This window comes from Equus asinus, chromosome 3 (genome assembly GCF_041296235.1).
Source record: "Equus asinus isolate D_3611 breed Donkey chromosome 3, EquAss-T2T_v2, whole genome shotgun sequence".
Classification (NCBI taxonomy): Eukaryota; Metazoa; Chordata; class Mammalia; order Perissodactyla; family Equidae; genus Equus; species Equus asinus.
In genome coordinates, this window is record NC_091792.1 from 40,023,559 (window position 1) to 40,045,571 (window position 22,013).

Here is a 22,013-nt window from a genome sequence, read left to right on the forward strand (position 1 = left end):
GTTAAGAGCACAAATAAGTAGACAGCTCATTGGAACTACCGCCCACATCAAGATGTACAGCATCTCCAGGACCCTGACTCCCTCTTGCCCTCTTCTAGGCAAGATACCTCCTTCCCTCTCAGGGTATCACCACTACTCTAACTCTGTCATCATAGGTTGCTTTTGACTCTTCCTGAACTGCATTTAAATGCAATCATACAATATGTACTCTTTTTTGACTGGTTGTCACTTGACATAATGTCTGTGAAATTCCTTCATATTGTTGCTTGTGGCAGTATTTAGTTGTTTTTTCATTGTAATACAGTTTTCCATTGTTTTAATATACCACAGTTTGTATATCTGTTCTTCAGTTGATGGATACCTGGATTGTTTCCAATCCATTACTCTTATGAATAAAGCTGCCATGACCATTCTTGTACAGGTCTTTTGGTGTACGTAATCACCTATTTCTGTTGATTATATACCCAAGAGTAGAATTGCCGGGTCATGGGTACATGATGTTTGGCTTTGGTAGATATTATCAACTAGTTTTCTGAAGTGGTTGATCCAGTTGACAGCCCTACCAGCAATGAATGAGAGTTCTAGTTGTTCCACATCCTTACAAATTCTTGGTGTTGTCATACCTTTTAATTTTAGCTATTCTGATGGAAGCATAATGATATCTCATTTGTGGTTTTCGTATGCATCTCCCTGGTGACTAATGATGTTGAGTATATTTTCATGTTCTTATTGACCATTTGGGTATTACCTTTTATGATGTGCCTTTTCAAGTCCTTTGCCCATTTTTCTGTTTGGTTTGTGCCTTTTTCTAATTGATTTGTGAGAGTTCTTTTTACATTCTGGGTATAAGTCATTTGTTTGGATATGTGTATTGCAGGCATTGTCTTCTAGCCTGTAACTTGCCTTTGCACTCTGTTAATGGTATCTTTTAATGAACAAAAGTTGTTAATTTTAATGAAGTCCAATTTATAAGTATTTCCTTTTAGTGATTTTTGTGACCCTTTTGCAAAATCTTTGACCATTCCAGTATCATGAAGATGGAACAAATATTAGCTTCAACCTTGATACCTGGTAGTTAATTCCTCCAGCTTTGCTCTTCTTCGGGGTTGCCTTGTACCTTAAACATGTTAATGAGTCTTTATTTTTTTTGTTTTTTTTATTTTTTTAATTTATTCATTTATTTTTGAGGAAGATTAGCCCTGAGCTAACTACTGCCAATCCTCCTCTTTTTGCTGAGGAAGACTGGCCCTGAGCTAACATCGTGCCCATCTTCCTCTATTTTATACGTGCGATGCCTACCACAGCATGGCTTTTGCCAAGCGGTGCCATGTCCACATCTGGGATCCGAACCAGCAAACCCCAGGCCAGCGAGAAGTGGAACGTGTGAACTTAACGGCTGTGCCACTGTGCTGGCCCCTTAATGAGTCTTTAATTAAGAACCTTTATTTGCCTTTGAATAGCGCTGAAAAGAGGTTTTTTTAATCCTTTCAAATGTTAACTTTAGAATAAAGAGTCATATTAGAATGAGGTGAATTAAACCATAATATATCAGTGAGTTCTTTGCTTATACAGTCAAAGCTAATTAACTTGCTATTTGTAAGTTTGCTCATTGGTTAATGTCAAATTCTCTTTTTGGAGATTCCCCTGCAATGTTATTTTACTTTCTATTGGGAAGTAGAAAAGGAAGAAAGGAGGTCTTGTTTTGGAGGTCTCTCCTCATTGGATGTGAACTTTACCAGTAGGCAGGGCTCCTTAGAAGCAATAATCCACATCAACCAGTACACCCCACTTCACCTCCCTAAAGAAATTCAACATCGTAAAACTTATTTCTGTTTGTACCTGTTCTTATTAAAAATATATGCAACATGAGTATCTTACATATTTAATATCCTTTGATTAAAATAAAAATTGGCTGTGTGATCCCTTTCACTGTGAGTGAAAACAATAAAAAAAGCATCTTTTGACTGCTTTGAATAAATTAGACTCAGGATCTATTAGGCATATATTTACCTAAATTTTGGCACACTTTCCCTCCTTTATTTTCCTGAGCAGTAACATGGAAATTGTTTTTTAACGTCAAATCCATATTTCTGTTTTAATGGAGATAAAAGTTCATAGGGAAAATAAGTGTTAAGATGTATTGCTTAGCATTAGACTGTTTTGTAGACTAAAAGAGATCTCACGTAGAACTGGATCATAACCAGAGTTTTCTGAGATGTTTTACTTATATACATCTTCCTTTTATACCTATTTGTTTAAAATCATACAGTGGCTTTTATTTAATGCATACTGTATAATGCACTTTAAAAAGTATAAAGTCTTGTATAAAATTAAGATTGTAGCTTAGTAAGTTGTCATAACTTGACTGGCCAGTTGGTGTCACTGTGGCACAGGCAGTGAAATTGTAAATGTTTCTGTTCTTGTTTTTGTGTCTCATTGCAGATGTTTCATTTTTCTCTTCATTTCCCTTCTTAGTCTGACCTGCAAGAGGCCCTGGTAAGACTTTAACTCAACATTCACGTTCATGTAGAGATTATAATGGAAGAATTTGTCCTAAAAGTCCCCTGGCAGCAGCTTAACATATGTTAATGTTTTGAGGTGTGTTACTCTTTACTAAGATGAGGGACCACAGCTATACAGAGAAAGGGTAGGATGATAATCTTACTGTTCTCACAATTTTTTGCAGAAAAAATATTTTTGCTTCCAGATAAAAAGTAATTCTTGTTTTTTAAAGATTAGTAAGGTTTAATCTCTAAATACTACAAATTACTCTTTGACTTGTAAACTGCATATTATTTACAATCTGTTCTGTTATAGTGCTGGTCAAAATATTAGATTAGAAATGTGCGATTTTGTGCCATGAGTTACAGAGAAGCAGCAAATGTTAGTTCCACAAGGTTGAAACTTCTTGTGAATTAAATTGTATTCGGCAGATTTAGAGAAATTATCTTAGTAGGTATAGCTAAAATGAAACTTTTTTTGTGTTAGGCCCCAAACCAAAATCCCATAATTTAGGTTTTTCCACCTATGGTTGTGTTCTCTAGAAATATGTACATATATGCAAAACTACCAAATTTGGCATTCAATTTTAGGGAGTTTAGGACTTCTTGAACCCTGCCTCTGGCTCCTTAGGATTCCTGGGTCTTAACAATTCCTGGCCTACAAATTTTTATTTAAATCACAGGATTTTAGTTTAGTAAGAGTACCTTAGAGATCCCTAAGTCTTGCTACTTTATTTTACAACTGAGGAAAAAGGCCCTTGAGGTCGTGATGGAATTATCCATATTAACTAGCAAAACCAAAAAGCTTTTGTGATTTGACTATCAGTACAGTGAGGGCAAGAATGTGCCCATTAGTTACTTTATCTCCAGGGCCTGGTAACAATGCTGGCACGTAATTGATAATCGAGGCTTTCATTAAAGGTTTGGTGAATGAATGAGTGAATGAATGAACACATGTTAGAGCCAGGATTAGAAACAAGGTTTCTAGACTTCTATGGAACAACAGGGAAGAGATATTGTACTCTTAAACTTGATACAGGTTGTATCCTTAATTTCCCAGCATGCATTGTTGTTGAAGTTTTTGTGTATGCAGTCCTAGTAGTTATTGTTTTACTCTTTAATGCTTTTGTTAAACTAACTAGTTTCCCCATTCCCCTGTACTTATCAGTCTGGATTACATACTCTAGCAGTCTGGAGAACATTTGGGAAGGAACATAAGAATAGAAATTGTCGCAACACTCTTTTGGACATATTTCCTCTCCTCACCCTGATGTTGTAACAATAAATGTTGTCCATTTAGTTATCTGCGTTTCCTGAGAGACTGGAATCAGCTTTAGGGCAGACAGTATGTGCACACAGCACAGTTTGTGGTTGGTCAATAAAGGAATGAATTCCAGTATAAGGACTTAAAATTTAATGTGTTTTCTACTTCAGCCATCCTAGAGTTTGAACAGCATGTGATGACACTTTGTTTTCATACAATATAGTAATACAATATGACATTTCTGTGTTAGTGACATCTAAATAATCTAGTAGCACAGTCAGTGGCAACATTAATTTGATGGGGGGCTTTTTCCAAAGGCCAGTTTTACCAAATGTGTATCTTGGACCCTTTAAGAGGTATGGTAAGTGTTTCTCAAGGATTGTTTAACCCATGCAAATCTAGATTCATTTTAGTATTTACTTTTCAAGTATAGAATGTATTCTTAGTACTATTACCACAAATTAAGTTTTAAAATATATGTGTCATATATATATATACATCTATTAAATTAACTCTGGATTGAGATTCCTTTTGAAAATTGTGAATAAATATAATTTTTAATGAAAGGCTGAAGCCTTATCTATCTTAATTATAATCTGTAAATTGTGCCTTTATTTATAAAAAACACTTTCATGAGTAAGTTTTTTGATCTATAGGAGGAATTGTTTTGAATGTAAACACATACAAATGTTTCCACAATGACAGCCTTTGAATGAATTCAGCATGTCCTTGATGCAAGTTGGCACGTGATTTTGTTCTTGTCAAACTTCAGTACTGCTTACAATCTAGACTAGGGAAGTGCGGGGGTCGGGGTAAGGCCAAGAGAGTAGGCAGTTAACCGCCAAAAGATAGTGATACTGTAAGTTCTTGTTAAATGTTTATTGAATGAATGAGGGGGAGCAGGGAGAGAGCGAGAGAAATGCGGTTGAGATTTTGAGAATGTGTGTGTGTGTGTGTCTGTTGATAAATGGAGAAAGTAGATAAGTCAGGAGATTTGCTGTGTTGATCAAGTGGAATAAAAGATAGAGGAGGAGATTGTGATCCTAAGGAGATTTGTTAGACTTAAGATTCCGGAAGTGTTGCTTCCTGAGTGATAACAAGGTCCAAAGTGACCATGGGAGTTTGGCTGCCTAAGTAGAATGGGGCGTGAAAGATGAAAGGCATTAGAGATGAAGAGGTTAATGGAATCTGAGACTAAAGTGTAGGTTGGGTTGTACTATATTAGTCTAATATATCTTTTATCTGCCCTCACACTTCTTCTGACCCTTTGTCCAACCACAAATTACCAAACCTGAATCAAACTACCAAGTTTATGCTTCCTACAAGTATAGTGAGGAAAAGAAAAAATCATACACCTTTACAGGTTGTTAGTACTACAACCTATCATTCTGCATCAACATAGGTAGACAGGCTCATGCAATAGATTTTATCTCTCTTTAAGTATTTCACAGTTTGTATTAAAAAAATAAAGCAACATACTACATACCATGCCATTTGTAGACTGTGTTTTTGATGAGCTATGAAAACTCCATTTAGATGCCTTATATAACAGTTTGGAAGGAATTGCAAACTGAACATCGAATCATTCGCTGAAAGTCCCCAGTGGCATGCTTGAGAACACAGGATAATGGTAAGAGTTGAGGATAGAGCAGAAGACCTGGATATGCCAAAGCCCTCAATAAAGATTTGGGATTCACTGGAAAGAAGGTAGATGACCATGTTAAGGTAGGGAAGAGGGCAGGAGGTAAGGTGGCCTGTAGGGAAATGGGGGATGGGCATCGGTATTGCACAAGAATGGAAAAGCAGTTCTTTCCAAGAGAGTTTCTCAAAATGTAGACAAAGGATTGCCTGTGTCAGAATCACCTGGCTTACTTTTTGAAATTCTAACTCCTGGGCTTCACAGTCCAACTTAATGAGAGTCACAATGGGCAGCTAAGAAGAATCTGCATTTTCAATAAGTTCTCAGATGATTCTCAAACTAAAGTTTGAGAACTGGTAGGTTAGAAGTACCAGTGGAGCACTGAGAAAATCGTAACCTTGCCTTCTACCTGCTTGATAAGTAGAATGTTGGAGAATAATCAGGTTTGACTCAGGATAATTGTAGAGAGGCAAGAGGCCACTATGAGGAGGTTAAGGATGTTTCAATACGTTTACAGTAGAATTTGGGATGTGGTGGTCTGTTTGAATAGTAGCTTTGCTTCTGGCAGATATTCCTTATAGTCAGCTAACTCTTAAAACAACAAAGGGGATTTTAAATTGCCAAAATTCATATTAAATTTAACATAAAATTTTCTATTTGTTTCTTTTAAAATTATATTCTGTAAATGCTTTGGAAGGTTTTATCTACTCTGAAGAATGAGAAAAGATGTTTAAATTGAGGAAATTTATTAGTGAATGAAATATTAGTATTATGTCTGCTAGATGCTGGCAGTACTAAAGTGGAACATAAGATAGATAAGCAAACTGGTCTTAGAGAGCTTACAGGCTACAGAGAGAGGGAGTATAGGCAAATTAATTTTAACACCAAGTAAGAAGTGATATGCTAGGCCAAGTATAGCATCGTCTGAGAACTGGTAGGAGGAGTATGTAAAGATTACCTGAGGAATTGATGTCCAAGCTGAATCTGAGGGTTGAGCTAGCCAGATGAAGGGTGAAGAGTGTTCCCATCAGAGGCAACTGTAAAGACCTGAAAAAGGTGCAAGACCATAGAACTGAAAATTCGCTAATGTTGGAGTGGAGAACATGGGGGCAAATGTGTGAGAAGTGAGGGTAGAGAGATAAGTAGGGACCAGATCCTGCAAAACTTTAAAACCATGTTGAGGAATTTGGATTTTACCTAAAGGGCAATAGAGGGCCTCTAAATGACATAAAAATGAAAGTGTCTCAATCAGAGTCACATTTTAAAGATTGGCACCTGAGCTAACAACTGTTGCCAATCTTCCTTTTTTTTTTTCCTGCTTTTTCTCCTCAAATCCCCCCAGTACGTAGTTGTATATTTTAGTTGTGGGCCTTTCTAGTTGTAGCATGTGGGACGCTGCCTCAGCATGGCCTGATGGTGCCATGTCTGCGCCCAGGATCCGAACCAGCGAAGCCCTGGGCCGCCGAAGCAGAGAGCGTGAACTTAACCACTCAGCCACGGGGCCGGCCCCCAGATTCACATTTTGGAAAGTTGTCTCTGCCTATAGTTTGAAGAATGAATTTCACGGGTGATAAGACTAGAGACAAGGAAGACAGATCAGTTAGGTCACCAAGGGAAGAAAGGAAGGAAGACTTGGGACTTTTCTCCTGTAGAGAAACTAGAACCCGTAAAGAACACCAAGCCATTTTCAAAGTTGTAGATAGGAGAAAAACTGTGAGAATATAGTGTAAGGAAACTAAGGGAGAAGAGAGTTCGTGTAGTTTCCAGACTATTTGGAGAATCCTTACGGATTATTGGTGGTTACAGTACATGCTTTGAGAATCACTCCTTTATTCAAGATTTCTTCTCCTCACCCTAAGTAAAAGGGTGGAGGGAGGATTAATTAATAAATCTCTAGTTCTGTTTATGTGTTGTAGTGTTGGGCATCTTATTGAGGAGGTGTATTTTAAAGCACATTTGCTGAGCATTTTGTCTTCTTTATGTGTAGGTTTTGAACAAACTTTCGTTCAAAAGTAGATTACGTACCATGCTAAAGCATAAGTTCTAAAGTTCTGTTTTTAACCTCATTCTTATTCTTACCTCTGTTGAAAATATACAAAATAGAGGCAAGTTATTTGGGTTGAAATGAGCACCCCTTCCCAGCTTTATGGAAGTTATTAGTACAAATATTATATCATATCCTTTGAAAAGAACTTAAAATATACATGAAACTTCTTTGCCAAAAGCATTATGTTTTGTTTTGGCTTAATTATTTATTTTTTAAAACTATTAAATACTCCAGCATTATCCTAGTAGCTTGAATAGAAAGTTAACTTCTGTTTTATTCCATTTTATTGTACAATTGTTAAGTATGACTTTGCAAAGTCTTAAATTTTAAGTTGAATGTCAGCGACATAAAAATGAAAATATGTTCTGGAAGCTATAGGAGTAAATATTTAAAAAGTTGCTAAGCTAGGCACAACCTTGTTACTGAGACACTTTTTTAAAATTTAATGGTTATGTAAAGGCATATTTTAAGTTTTTGTCAACTATGAGGCTAAATTATATTACTTAGTGTGTATTTTAACAAAAAACGGTCAACAAGTTAATAAAATACTGAGTGTTACCTCAGAAGTTGTGCTGTCCTCTCATATAGCCCGGTCATTCTGTGTTGCCCTTACCTGCCAGACCACTATCAAAATGATAATTCTGTTCAGAATCTGAATGGACCCATTTGGTACCACTTTGGGTTATGCTCCTTCTGTTAATAACAGTTTAGGCAAAGGAAGGGCTCAGTGCTTTTCAGAGTTTACAGCTGTTTTACATAAAGGACACAAGGTTTTTTCTGGGAGAACTTTTGTTTGTTGAGTAAAGGACCTCCAGGAGACCAGAGGAAGGGGTTTGAATGCGGTGTAATATTCTTCAGACAACAGAAGTGTCTTGTAGAGGCCATTTGGGACAAGATGGAAGGCATCCCTGTAAGTTCTTGAAAACTTGGGTAATCAGAGATATCCATCATATTTACTATTTAACTTGTTACTAGTTCCCCTCTTCCCAACTACTACTACTGTATCTTTTTTTCTGGGAATTTACACAATTTTTTGTGACAGGACAGATGATTCAAACGAGTAATGTTCTTTTAGAGAAGTTCCAAGGATACAGCAAACACAACTCACCTGGACCTCTGTGCCATTTATTTGTTGTTTGAGTGTTGTTTTTTTATCCCGCATATTTTGAGGGGTGTCTGATACTTTTTTTCTTAAGAGGAGCTGAAAAGCTGTCACGACTTGGAGCAGGGCAACATCCTAGGGAAACCATTCCAAAAAATTGTCAACTTTAATGACTAAACTTGCAAAGTTTAAAAGATATTTTGGTGGTTTGACAGTATTTATTTTGTAAGTGATATATTTGTCTTTCAGAGAGAAAAGATTGTCTGGTTTTAATGTAAATGTGAATAAAAGGATCACTAATATTTAAAACTAGAAACCATTGATTTACTATGTTAAAAAATAAACTGGAAAGGAAAAGATCACTTATTCAGGGAAATGCAACAGACTCAGAGATTTGGTTTAAAAATAGGAAGTAAATAAAACTGTAAAGAATGTTTTCTTAATTCTAAGTGCTATTCAAAACAATATACAGATGAAAAGAATGTTGTCTTGTGAAAAGAGGTGTTAAGTGACAGGAAGAAATAAGTAAAATGGAATGAAAGTTGTTCATCTGTTTTGACCAGTAGGAAATTAAAGTTGAGAATGTGTTTGCATTAGTGTGTTTAAACTTTAGCAGATTCTGAAATAATGATTTTTAAAAGGTATTTCTTTAAATAAATCTTTTAGAAAACACACTAGCTAAAATGAATTCTAAGTCTCCAGTACATTAATAGCTTGTGACTATTTACATTTACTATACATTACAGTTAATATTGTTTCTTGAAGTTTAGTCCTAACTATATTGCTAGTTATTTAGTAACTAAATGACACATTTTTGTGTCTCAGTGTTCTCATCTGTAGAATAGTAGTGATAGTACTGCTTATTGTCAAGATTAAATGAGATAATACATAGGCAGTTCTTGCTTTGTATAGTTCAATATGCATTAATTTCAGTTACCATGATTTAATTAAATAATACCAGTCCCCCAACAACATGCTCCAATTACGGTCACCACGGTGTATCAACTGTGATTGTATAAAGTACAAACTTTGCTGTTAGCACTTAAGTCCATAAATCACTATGTAAATATCAGGTGTGTATCATGATTATTGACTAATTTTGTTCTTTCAAAGTCTCTTGGTGATTGTTCACTGCATATCTGTTATTCAGTTCACACACAGACAGCAAACCTTGTAGTTGTATTACCTTCTTGTCTCCTGATCATAAACTCATGAGACATTTTCCAAAAAGAGATAATCAAAAGGGAAGGGATGAACAAAGATGTAAGTGTAGCAAAGAAATGAAAAATCATAACACTAGAAGAAGTGAAATTCAATCAGACCTGATGGAGTTATGGAAGAAATAGCTGACCACAGGAATGTTGATGCTGCCACTGTTTGAAGGACTCTCGGTCCGAGCCAGAAGAACTTAGTGATGGCTAACTTAACAACATAAACAAGGAACGAGTTTTTAATGTTTTGACAAGAATTTTTAAAGGTCATAGAATAATCGTTTTTTCCCATTAATCACTTTCCACTGTTTCAGCTTGTTTGATCATTTTTACGATCTTGCACTGACGTGCAAGGTGAGGACTGCCTGTACGTGAAAGTGCTTAGAACAATTCCTGGCACATAGTAAGTGCTCGAGAAATGTTTAGCATTGTAATTATTAGTAATAGCACTAATTAGTTGTACGGATGATTGTAGTAGGGGACAGGGATGGCTAACATTACTGTGTGCCTAAAAATATCTACTGGGTGCTTTCCCCGTATTATCTCACCTAATTTTCATAATACTCAGAGGTAATTTTAACTTCTATTTATAGCTGAGCAAACAAGGGCTAAGAAAGTTTTCAAGTACTTGCCCAGGATCACATAGCCACTGAATAGGAAAACTGGTCTATTGGAGTTATCTTTCCAGGTCTTTCATGTTTCTAGTATAGTTGGTACTGGACGAGACTATCACAAACTTTAAAAAGTAATTTAAGAGTCTTTGCTGTTGATAAACATCTTTTAAGTACGCTATACAAAATTCAAAAGATGATTTCATCAGGAACTCTAATTAGGGTGGAGAAAGCAAGAATACATCTTTGCAGCTTACTTTTATTTATTATTATATTATTGTGCTCTTATGTTTATTACTCTGTGTTTGTTACCATAATGATTAGCAGTTAAGATCCTTAAAATTAAAAAAAAAAAATTCTGTCATACCTTTGTTTGGGTAACAAATTATTGGAGTAGGTATGTTTTTGTTTTTTCTTTTTTAAGGCCAATTCAAAGAGATTTTCCTGGTAAAACTAATGTTAGTTTTCGGTTTTGGAGTACATCGGTCTCCTCCACTGGATCATCTAACAAAGAGTTTGCATTTGGTCTTGCTAATGAAAAACTTTGAATGTTGAGTGTACTTTGATTTTACTACTACTCTTTTTCTTCCTTTTTTGGGGGGTGAGGGGGGAAGATTAGCCCTTAGCTAATATCTGCCGCCAATCCTCCTCTTTTTTGCTGAGGAAGACTGACCCTGAGCTAACATCTGTGGCCATCTTCCTCTACTTTATATGTGGGATTTCTGCCTCACCACGGCCTGTCAAGTGGTGCGTAGGTCTACACCTGGGATCTGAACTGGCGAACTCCAGGCCGCCAAAGCAAAACATGCAAACCCAACTGCTGCGCCACCAGGCTGGCCCCACTACTACTCTTTTTAAAAAATCTTTTTATTAAATATTAGATATGAAAGAATGTTGACACAATAAAGATACAAAGAATAACAGTACAAATAAAAAGGATCCAGATTGGAAAGGAAGAGGTAAAACTTTCTCTGTTTGCAGACAATGTGATCTTGTATGTAGAAAATCCTGAGAAATCCACCAGAAAAACTATTAGAAGTAACAAATTCAGCAAGTTGCAAGATATAAAAACAATGTGCAAAACTCTTTTATTTCTATACACTAGGAATAAGTAATCCAAAAATAAAATTGAGAAAACAATTCCATTTACAATAGCATCAAAAATAAGAAAATACTCAGGAATATGTGTAAGACTTCTACCCTGAAACTATAGCACACTGTTGAAAGAAGTTAAAGAAGATTTAAATAAATAAGTATCTCATGTTCTTGGATCAGAAAACTTAATTTATTAAGATGGCAGTGCTTCCCAAATTGATCAGATTCAACACAATCTCTGTCAAAATCCCAGCTGGCTTTTTTGTAGAACCTGACAAATTGATCATATGTAAAAAATGCAAGAGATCCAAAATAGCCAAAAGAGTTTTGAAAAAGAAGAACAGAGTTGTGGTACTCACTACTTCTGATTTCAAAACTTACTACAAAGCTGCAGTAATCAAAACAGTATGATACTCACATACGGAAGACATATAGATCAATGGAATAGAATTGAGAGCACAGAAATAGACCTTTACATTTATGATTGGTTGAGTTTCAACAAGGGTGCCAAGACAGTTTTCGGTGTGGAAAGAATAGTTTTCAACAAATGGTGCTGGGACAACTGGGTATACACACGCAAACAATGAAGTTGGACCCAGACCTTACACCATACTCAAAAATTAGCTCAAAATGCATCAAAGACTTAACTGTCAGAGCTAAAACTGAAAAATCTTAGAAGAAAAACAGGTGTGAGTCTTCAAGACCCTGGATTAGGTACTTTGGCTTCTTAGATAAGACACCAAAAGTATAAACAGCAAAAGAAAAAATAGATAAATTGGACTTTAAACTTTTGTGCTTCAAAGAACACCAGGAAGAAAGTGAAAAGACAGCCCACAGAATGGGAAAAAATATTTACAAATCATGTATCTGATAAGGGATTTGTATCTTACAACTCAACAGGAAAATGATAAATGACCCTGTTAAAAATAGGGCAAAAGATTTGAATAGACATTTCTCCAAAGAAGATATACAAATGGCCAGTAAGCACATGAAAAGATGCGCAACGTCATTAGGCGTCACAGAAATGAAAATCAACACTACTGCTTCACACCTGCGGGAATGGCTATAATCGAAAAGACAGATAATAACAAGTGTTAGCAAGGATGTGGAGAAGTTAGAACCCTCATACATTGCTTTTGGAATGTAAAATGGTGCAGCCCTTCTGGAAGACAGTCTAACAGTTCCTCAGAAAGTTAAACATTACTATATGATCCAGCCAAAAACATGTATACTAATGTTTATAGCAGCATTATTTGTAAGAGTCAAAAAGTGGAAACAATCCAGGTGTCTATCAACTGAAGAATAGATAAACAAATTGTCGTATATCTATACTATGGAATATTATTCCGACATAAAAAGAAATGAACTACTGATAGATGCTACAAGATGAATGAACCTTGAACACAGATGCTACAAGACACATACTACATGATTTCATTTGTATGACTATTCAGAGTAAGGAAAACCATGGAAACAAAGTAGATGATTAGTGTTGTCAGGGGCTGGGGAAAGGTAGGAAGAAGGGGTGACTTCTAATGGGTACTGAGTTTCTTTTTGGGGTGATGAAAATGTTCTAAAATTAGATAGTTGTGATGGCTACACAACTCTGTAAGTATACTACTGAATCTTTAAAAGGGTGAATTTTATGACATGGAATTATATTTCAATGAAGTGAGTTCTCAGTACAGTGAATACCTGTGTGTATACCACTCAGTTAAGAAATAGAACATCACTGTTACCTTTACAATCCTTGTTTTCTCTTCATGTAGCCACACTCACTGTCTCACTTTGTTCGGAATTCTGCCCACATTTTACCTCCTCAGAGAGGTCCCACCTAAAGTAGCACCCTTGGCCTGTCACTCTTTATCCCTCTTTCCTGCCTTAAAAACAAAAAAAAACTTATTTAGTACTTATTATGTATTTACAGCACTTATTATTACCTGACATACATTTATTTGTTTACTGTCAGTCTCCTCCACGCCCTACCCTCATATGGGTCTAACATGGGCAGAGACTTTATCTGTTTCCTATGCTGCTGTATCTGTTGTGTATAAAGCAGTGGCTGTCATGAAGTTGGTGCTCATTAAATGCTGGTTCAGTGAATAAATAAATCCTTTATGTTCCAGGGCTCAAGAAGTACTTTCTCCTTTCTTACTTGGTTCTCATGGACTTAGTTCCTATTCTGAATTCCTCTGATACTTATTGTCTTTGCTTTGGCACCAAGTTCAACTTCTGTGTTAATGTTTATATGTCTTATAAAGTGAGGCAAGAACTGTACCTTATCTTATTTTTTCTTTGCCCAGAAAGTCTAACATATAGTAAGAGTAAGAAAATACTCATTAAATCAAATTTTAAAATAAACCTATTGCTATAGCAGTTTCTTAATCTATGTGGTATTGAGTCATAAATCCTTTAGTTCATTCAACAAATTCATTTATTCATTCATTCAGCAAATATTTATTGAATATCTACTACATTTCAGGTACTGTCTCAGGTGCTAAATATATAGCAGTAAACAAAAAAATTGGCAACATCCCTGCTTTCATGAAGCTTACAGTATAGTGAGGGGTGAAAAAATAAACAGATATACACATAGTATGTTACTTAGTGATAACCGCTATTGGAAAAATAGAACAGTCTAAGCAGGATAGGAGTTCCAGTATGAAAGTTGTGGGAGTTGCTGTTTTAAATGTTGTTGGGGAAGAAAACTTCTCTGGCCAAAGGAGCAATAAAAGAGCAAGACCTTTGGATTTCTGGTAGAAGAGTACTCCAGGAAGAAAAAACAAGTACAAAGGCCTTGAAACAGAGTTAGGTTTATTGTTTTTGAGGAAACTGTGTGGCTCCAGGGCTCAGGCTAGTGGGAGATGAAGTCAAATCATGTGATGCCTTGGAACATTTGATAGTCTGGGTCTTACTTCTCGTGAGATTGGGGGTCTTGGAGAGTTTTGTATACGGGGTAACTTTGCTTGATGTCTGGAGTTAGAGGTGTGTCATGGATAGAAGTAGGGAGACCATTTGGGAGGCTGTTGGAATAATCCAGGTGAAATATGATGGTGGCGTAGACCCGGGTGGTAGCCGCACAGTGGAGGTGGTAAGAATTGGTTTGATCCTGGATATATTTTGAGGGTAGCTCTTGTAGGATCTGCTGATGGTTTGAATGTGGGTGTGAGAGAAAAACAAGATTCAAAGGTAACTCCTAAATTTTTGGCTAAGGTTTTGGTAGTAGAGATGCCATGAGCTGAAAGAAGTGAAAACTCTAGGTGATGGCATTTTGTTCTGTCTGTTGGGGGTGAGGATTTACTGTGGAAATCGATCAGTTTTGGACATACTAAGTTTGAGATGCCTATTTGATATCCAAGTGGAAATGACAAGTATGTGGTTAGATGTATTGGAATTAAAGAGGGAGGCTCAGGTAAGACAGATAAATTTTGGAGTTGTCACTGTATAGATGATTTTTAAAGCCAAAAGAATCAATAAGATCCCTCAAGAAGTGAGAATAGGAAAAAAAGTCCTCTGACTGAACCCAGGGGCACTCCAGCATTTGGAGGTTGGGGAGTTAGGAGCAATCAGCAAAGAGACAGTAGAACATATCAGATGATGTAAGAGGAAAATCAAGAGTGTCCTGAAGCTGGGGATTGAAAGTGTAACAAGGAGAGAACAATCATCTGTGTCAAATGCTGTTTGATAAGTCACATAAAATGAGAATTGATCTCATTAGTTATTAACTCAGAGTCCACCATACCGATCAAGTAATTGCTTAGGCAAAATTAATGAGCTTCTCAAGAAAAACCCTTCTCAGCACTTGTCAGTTATGAGAGACTGTGTCTGTTAAGTTTTGACTTTGCAAGTTGGAAAAATCAGAATGTTCTGAGTTTGAAAATTACAACTGTACGTTATATGTGGTGGGGTAGAGTATTAAGAAAGGATTTCAAAGATATATTTATCTTTTAGTGCATCATTAACTTGTCATTATTGTGGAAAACCAATAGGATCTATCATAGACTCTGATTATGAAAATTGGGTAATTCCTCATATCCAAGCCAGAGAAAAGAGAGGACTTTTAATTGGAAATCTGTATTTCTTGGCTTTCACTTTTTTCACTATAGGACTGAATGTTGAATATTATATTTATTACAATTACATTCCAATTATAAGCTAATTTGCAGTTAGGTTGACAATATCACTGTTGAATATAAATCTAAATAGCAGGAAATTTCCTTTACCTCACCCTGATTGAAGTCAGAGAAGCCCTGTTTGCCTGGCTAACCTTGAAATCAAAGGGAAATTAATATTGCAAGTGAATGATTTGTTTATACTGACCATTAGCCAGGCTCATCATGATTATATTAGACATCAGTCAGTTTTTTAATATTAGACATGGCTTTGTAGTCATCTTAATTCTGTTTTTTAAAATTATTTTCCTCATGTATTAGTTGATTAGAAGTTTGAAAATTTAATTTTAATATCTGCCTGCTGCTTAGTTTTAGAATAACGAAAGCATGTTGTGTGACAGACACTGTACCTCTCAATAGCAAATCTTGCTGAGTTTGGTGCTGATTCTACATCATTACAAAATGCTGTGACAGCATAAGGGAATACCACATAGTAGAGAGAAAAATAATTCAAAATGTGATTAAAGGGACAGTGAACTGTTACGTGATGTGAGATTTTTTACAAAGATTTTCTCTTTTATTCAATTGTTGCTAAGGATTTGAAGCGTTCGATACCCACTGGACTTGGTCTCTCAGAAACCCAAATTACATCTCATGGCTTTGACAGTACCAAAGAAGGGGTTATTGAAGCAGGAGCATTTCAAGGTAAGAGCCCATATATATATATTTGGTTGTGTGTCTGTGTATACATATATTTTTTTGTAGCTGAACCACATATTTTATTTGTTTACTCTTTTCTTTAAAGTTTTTTTTTCAAGAGAATGAAAGCAGTTTATAAACTGTAAAGGGCTACAAAGGTTAAAGGTGGTGTTTAGGTTTACAATCTAGATTATGAGTTCCTTTTGTTTCTTTCCGTTTTTCTGTTTTTTTTAATTTCAGGTGTACATTGTAATGTATTTCGAATTCTGTGTAGATTACATCATGTTCACCACCCAGGCCCATATATTTTTAAAGATGGCTGGGGAGGAGGAGGGAGAAGTTCACCAAATGCTACCTTATTAATAAAGCATGAGTTGAGCCCTTTAATTCTGTGATAAAACACCAATTATAAACATAATCCTTTTTCTCTTCAATTTAAATGATTTAGGAATTGTTTCAGTAGTCTTCTTTATATAAATAGATCAATGTGCATAATTTCACTGATTGTTGTTTAAGAATTGGTTTTAAAGTACTGAAATAAAAACTAAAAAAGTATATCAGAAATGCAGATTTAAATTATTTTAGCTTGTAACCACAAAATTTATAGCTATAAGTCAATATTGATTTGTATAAATAGGTATTTCCTATTTCAAAGCAAATAGGAAAATAAAATTTTTATTTTTCTACTATGCATGCTGTATAGGAGGGCTCCAAGACCACCCTCAGATTCAGCAGTTTACTAAGAGGTCTCACAGGACTCAGTACAGAGTCACACTCGCTGCTGTGATTAGTACAGCGAAAGTGTGCCAAGAACGCTTTGCAAAGGCAACAGATGCCCAAAGGCTAAGGGGAAACTAGGCGTAAGCTTGCCAGGGTCTTCTCCCAGTGCAGTCACAAAGGACGTGCTTAATTTCCCCAGCTGAGTTGTGGCAACACATATGAAATGTTGCTAACCAGGGAAGCTCATTAGAGACTCAGTGCCCAGGGTTTTTCTTTTTTTTATTGAGGTCACATTGGTTTATAACGTTATATAAATTTCAGGTGAAATCATTGTATTTCTACTTCTGTACAGACTGCATCGTGTTCACCACCAAAAGTCTAGTTGCCATCCATCACCGTATACGTGTGCGCCTTTACCCCTTTTGCCTTCCCTCTGCCCACTTCCCCTCTAGTAATCACCAGTTTGTTCTCTGTATCTGTGTGTTTGCTTATCTTCCACTTATGAGTGAAATTGTATGGTGTTTGTCTTTCTCTGTCTGACTGACTTTGCCTAGATAATACCCTCAAGGTCCATCTCTGTTGTTGCAAATTAGTGCCCAGGATTTTTATTGTAGATTGCTCACATAGGCTTCCTCTGCCCAGCATGGACCAAGATTCCAGACTCCCAGAAAGAAAGCAGGTGTTTAGCATAAACAATACTGTTTGTATAAACAGTTTAGGCACAGTGAGCCAGTTCTACTGTTTTGGGAATGGAGGGGATCTTCCCAAAATTTAAGTTCTGAGATGCCAACCCAGGGCCAATCTTGTAAGCTGGTCTTTTAAGGATAAGCAGTTAAACCTGCTACCTTAACTCTTTTCTGCACACATTCCATATATGTCTATTTTTAATATAACAGAAAAAGTTGCCTGCTTTTTTAATGCTTTTGTCTAGAATAACCTTTTTAAAGTGTTTTTTCATTTTCACTTGAGTGCAAGACAGTAAAACAAGGTAAACTTTTGGATGTAAAAAGTGGATTGTTTTCTTGACAGAGCTGTAATTAACGTAGTAGCTATAGTTGATGTTCAATTAAGTATGTTAATTTTAACAGTACATTATATTTTACAAAATGAAAAAGTATCTCCATGCCTTTGCAGTTGTTAGCCCTCTTGCAGGTAATATTCTATAGTTTTATTAAATTTATGGCCAATACTTTATTCAAAAACAACTTATGTTTTCAAATATATACTTAGGTCCTAGAAACAAGCATTTAGGATAATCCTGTATAATATCCTCTACTCTAGGCTGTAAAATTAATGGGCTATCTAGTGACGCCATTTTTTTCCCCTTTTCATTCTAATGTTCAGAAAAATAAAGCTCTAGAAAGGGAGCATATGTGTCAATAATCAATAGTCATTGAGTAGCATTGTGGCAATTTTATCTAGGGGATAACTTTCAGTTTGAAAGAGTTGACTGAGTGCCTAAAATTACGAGTCCTGAAAGATATAAGGCTTACTTTGCATAATGTGACACCAGTTTTGGACCAATCACCAATCCCCAAATTTAATTTCAACATAGAATAAAAAGATACTTTTACTATGAAGATACTTTAAGTATTTCCAGTGAAATTATTTAGGCTGACATTTGGTTTAATCTTTTTCTCCTTAAGTGGAATAGTATTAAACAAGAATCTAAATCAACTGGCCTTTGTAAAGTGCTTTGCCCTGAGCATGAAAATGCCAATCTATTTCACTTGCTTATAGATACATCCTAATCCTTCAAATTGGAATGAAAATACGTTTCATAATAATGGCAGTAATTTATGTCTGAAATTAGTTAAGCATTTATTGGCAAGTTATAGTTAAGTGCCCTTGTTTTAAGACATATGTAGATAAATTGGAAAGAACATGAGAAAAAGCAACATGATTAAAATTTAGGGAATAGGTCTTAGAAAAAAATGTTAAAGGAGTTGGAGCTGTGTTAGCTCTCTGAAAAAATGACTTAATGACAACTTAATAATGACTCTATTGCTTGAACAGTTACTAAAAGAAGAGTCTTACCCATTTACTTTTCCATCTCTAGAGCAAAGTTACAAGAAATCATACTTAAGTTCAGCCTAACAACAACAAATACTGAAATTTGTCTAGCAAATGTGTTGCAGAATCAATAATAGTGGAAATCATGAATAAATCAAAGCTTACAAGACTGAAGTGAATTTGGTAACTGAGTTTTTTTTAATAGGGTTTTGGTCATTGCATGCATATTCATATTCATACTTATATTCATATTCTTGGATTTCTATTGTTGAATGAAACGAATTCTCCAAATTTATTTGATTAGCAAGATCCTAGATTCTTAAGAATTCTTTTTTATTGGATATTAGTGAATGATTTTAGTAAGTAATTTAGTCTAAATTAGTGGTTTAAAGGGTTGAAGATACACAGGAGTGATAATTTGAAGATAAAGAATATTGACAATACAGAGAAGTGATAATTACCCTTGAAAGTAAAGCAGAAAAGCTGAAGTACTCAGTTACCTCAGCACCATGTCTTTTGCTACTTTAGTTTGAAAAGTTCTGTGTCATTTGTTACATGTATTATACACATCTCATTTTGTGTCATGGGATTATTTCTTGTGCAAGATTGATAAACAATGATAACCAGAACAACAGAGCTCTGTTCCTCGGATCATCAAGAAATGGAACTACACTAGTCATCTTTTATTTAACACTGCCTCATGTAAAGATAGTCTTTGTTTAAAATGGTGATTGGACTGGATAATCTATTAAAATGCTTTCCAACTCAACGAGTAATTTGTGGATTGGCGTTTTCTGCATTGAATTTAATAACGGAGATATTATGGTGTTGATTCAGAACATTTGAGTCTCTAATAAGCTGTTTTAACCTCTCTGGGGTCTGTTTTCTCCTTTAATTTAATGTGAGACCAGTTGATTTCCATCATCCCTTCCAGTTTTAAACTTTATGGTTTAACAGATTTAAAGAGACAAATCTCTCTCAGTTTGAAAGGTAGCGCCAATCTATTTAGGTCTATTGCATGTTTGTATTTTAATGTCACAATCAGTTCAAATTAAGGTTTTCATATTATTAGAACTGGTGACTTTCTGCATCAGGACTTAGTATATCTGAGATATGACCAATTATTACTAATTGTAAGTAAAGAAAGTTGATGTTGATTCTGTCCTATTAGAAAATTTTAATTATAAATTTGATACATTATGTTTTATAAAGAAGTGGGAAAAAGTGTAATTGAAATAAAAGTATCTTACAGACATTAAAATATTCTCCGCTAGGGTTGGCCCTGTGGCCGAGTGGTTAAGTTCATGCGCTCCGCTGCAGGTGGCCCAGTGTTTCGTTGGTTCGAATCCTGGGCGTGGACATGGCACTGCTCATCAAACCATACTGAGGCAGCATCCCACATGCCACAACTAGAAGGACCCACAACGAAGAATATACAACTATGTACTTGGGGGCTTTGGGGAGAAAAAGGAAAAAAATAAAATCTTAAAAAAAAATATTCTCAGCTAAATGTGGAAAGATGTGAATAATTTTTTCAACTTCTTTTTAATTATCACTCCTCTACAGATGTACAGCCTTTAGAATTTGAAATAAAGAAAGCAATAGAAGCTATATGGTTTTCTGTGGTTTAATGGTGGCCATGAGCAACATTGTTGGGTAGTCAGTTTTTCTTACTTTGTAGATAACTAAAGCTCAGAGATGTTAAGTAATTTGCCAGGGTGTTTATGATACTGTGTGGTAAGTAGAGCTAGAATTTCAAGAGTTAGAATTTAAAACTTAGTTGTATTTTACTCAAAAATTGTGTTCTTTCCTCCTCTTCTCAAACTTAGTTGTGTTTGAGAATCATCTGAGTGGCTTTTAAAAAACTACAGGTGCCGAATGTACAATGTATTGTGTACTTGAAATTTGCTAAGAGAATACATCTCAGGTGTTTTTGCCACCAAAAAAGGGTAACTTTGAGGTGACAGATATATTAATTAGTTTGATTATGGTAATCAGATCACAATACATACAAAACATCACGTCATATACCTTAAATATCTACAATTTTTATTTGTCTAATAAGTAAATAAAAGCAAAAAAACAATTGAATAAAAAAGCTAAAACTGTCCAAAACCAAAAATCCCTGCAGATACCTGTTTCACTGATGATCAGTAAATCTTGTGGAGTGTCCCAGGTATGTCTTAAAACTCCAAAAGTGATTCTTATGATTCATCAGAATAATATCCTGTCATCAGCACTTCTCAAACTTCACATACATACAGATCACCTGAGGATCCTGTGAAAATGCAGATTCGGGTTTGGTAGGTCTGGGGCAGGGCCTGAGACTTTGCCTTTCTAATGAGCTCCCAGGTGAAATAATTGATGTAGTGCCTTGCAGCCATACTATGAATAGCAGTGATCTATGCTATGTGTATTTGATTTATGATTTGAAATTTCACATTCCTGTGAATTTTAATTGTAATTTGATTCAGTATTACATGCCTTTGGATTTCTACTTGAATAGCTTTCCTTTGTATGTAAGACTAACAAGTTATAAAATATTTACTTAAGCTTTAAATCATTCAACAATGGGTCTTTAATCACATTCTGTTAATTGATTTGAAAATAGCAGAATCCCGTTAAAGTTCTGTTTAGATGTGATCTTGCCAAGTTTCTTATAGTTGTATGCTTTGTTTGGCTTTAATACTTAGATGAAAAGTTTATACAAGAACCCAGCCTAGTGGCATCTATTTATTGTTAGTCCATTCCTGCAAGAAAGCGAATATATTAATTCCAGTTTTTAATCCTAGTGTTTGAATATTTTAAAGAAATGTCAGTAAACCTATACTCAAAATGTACAGTATATGGAGGATGAAAAGGATTTTCACAGTTAAATATCTACCCTTTCCAGGTTCCCCAGCGCCACCATTGCCATCTGTTATGTCTCCCAGCAGGGTTGCAGCTAGTCGGCTGGCTCAACAAGGAAGTGATGTACTTGTTCCTGCAGGTATTCACTG

At 35.5% G+C, this 22,013-nt stretch overlaps 1 protein-coding gene across 7 annotated transcripts in view; it reads left to right on the forward strand.

The window, feature by feature from the left end:
- Window positions 1-22,013, forward strand: part of ARFIP1 (ARF interacting protein 1) — a 121,614-nt gene that overhangs the window by 44,304 nt on the left and 55,297 nt on the right. For 4 of the 7 annotated variants that reach the window (XM_014868516.3, XM_014868514.3, XM_014868513.3 and 1 more), the window contains 2 exons: window positions 16,179-16,287; window positions 21,908-22,003. In XM_014868516.3, the coding sequence (XP_014724002.1) occupies window positions 16,179-16,287; window positions 21,908-22,003 (205 nt within the window). The remainder of the gene's footprint in view (window positions 1-16,178; window positions 16,288-21,907; window positions 22,004-22,013) is intronic. The other 3 variants (XM_070504919.1, XM_014868517.3, XM_070504918.1) reach the window with 1 other exon arrangement.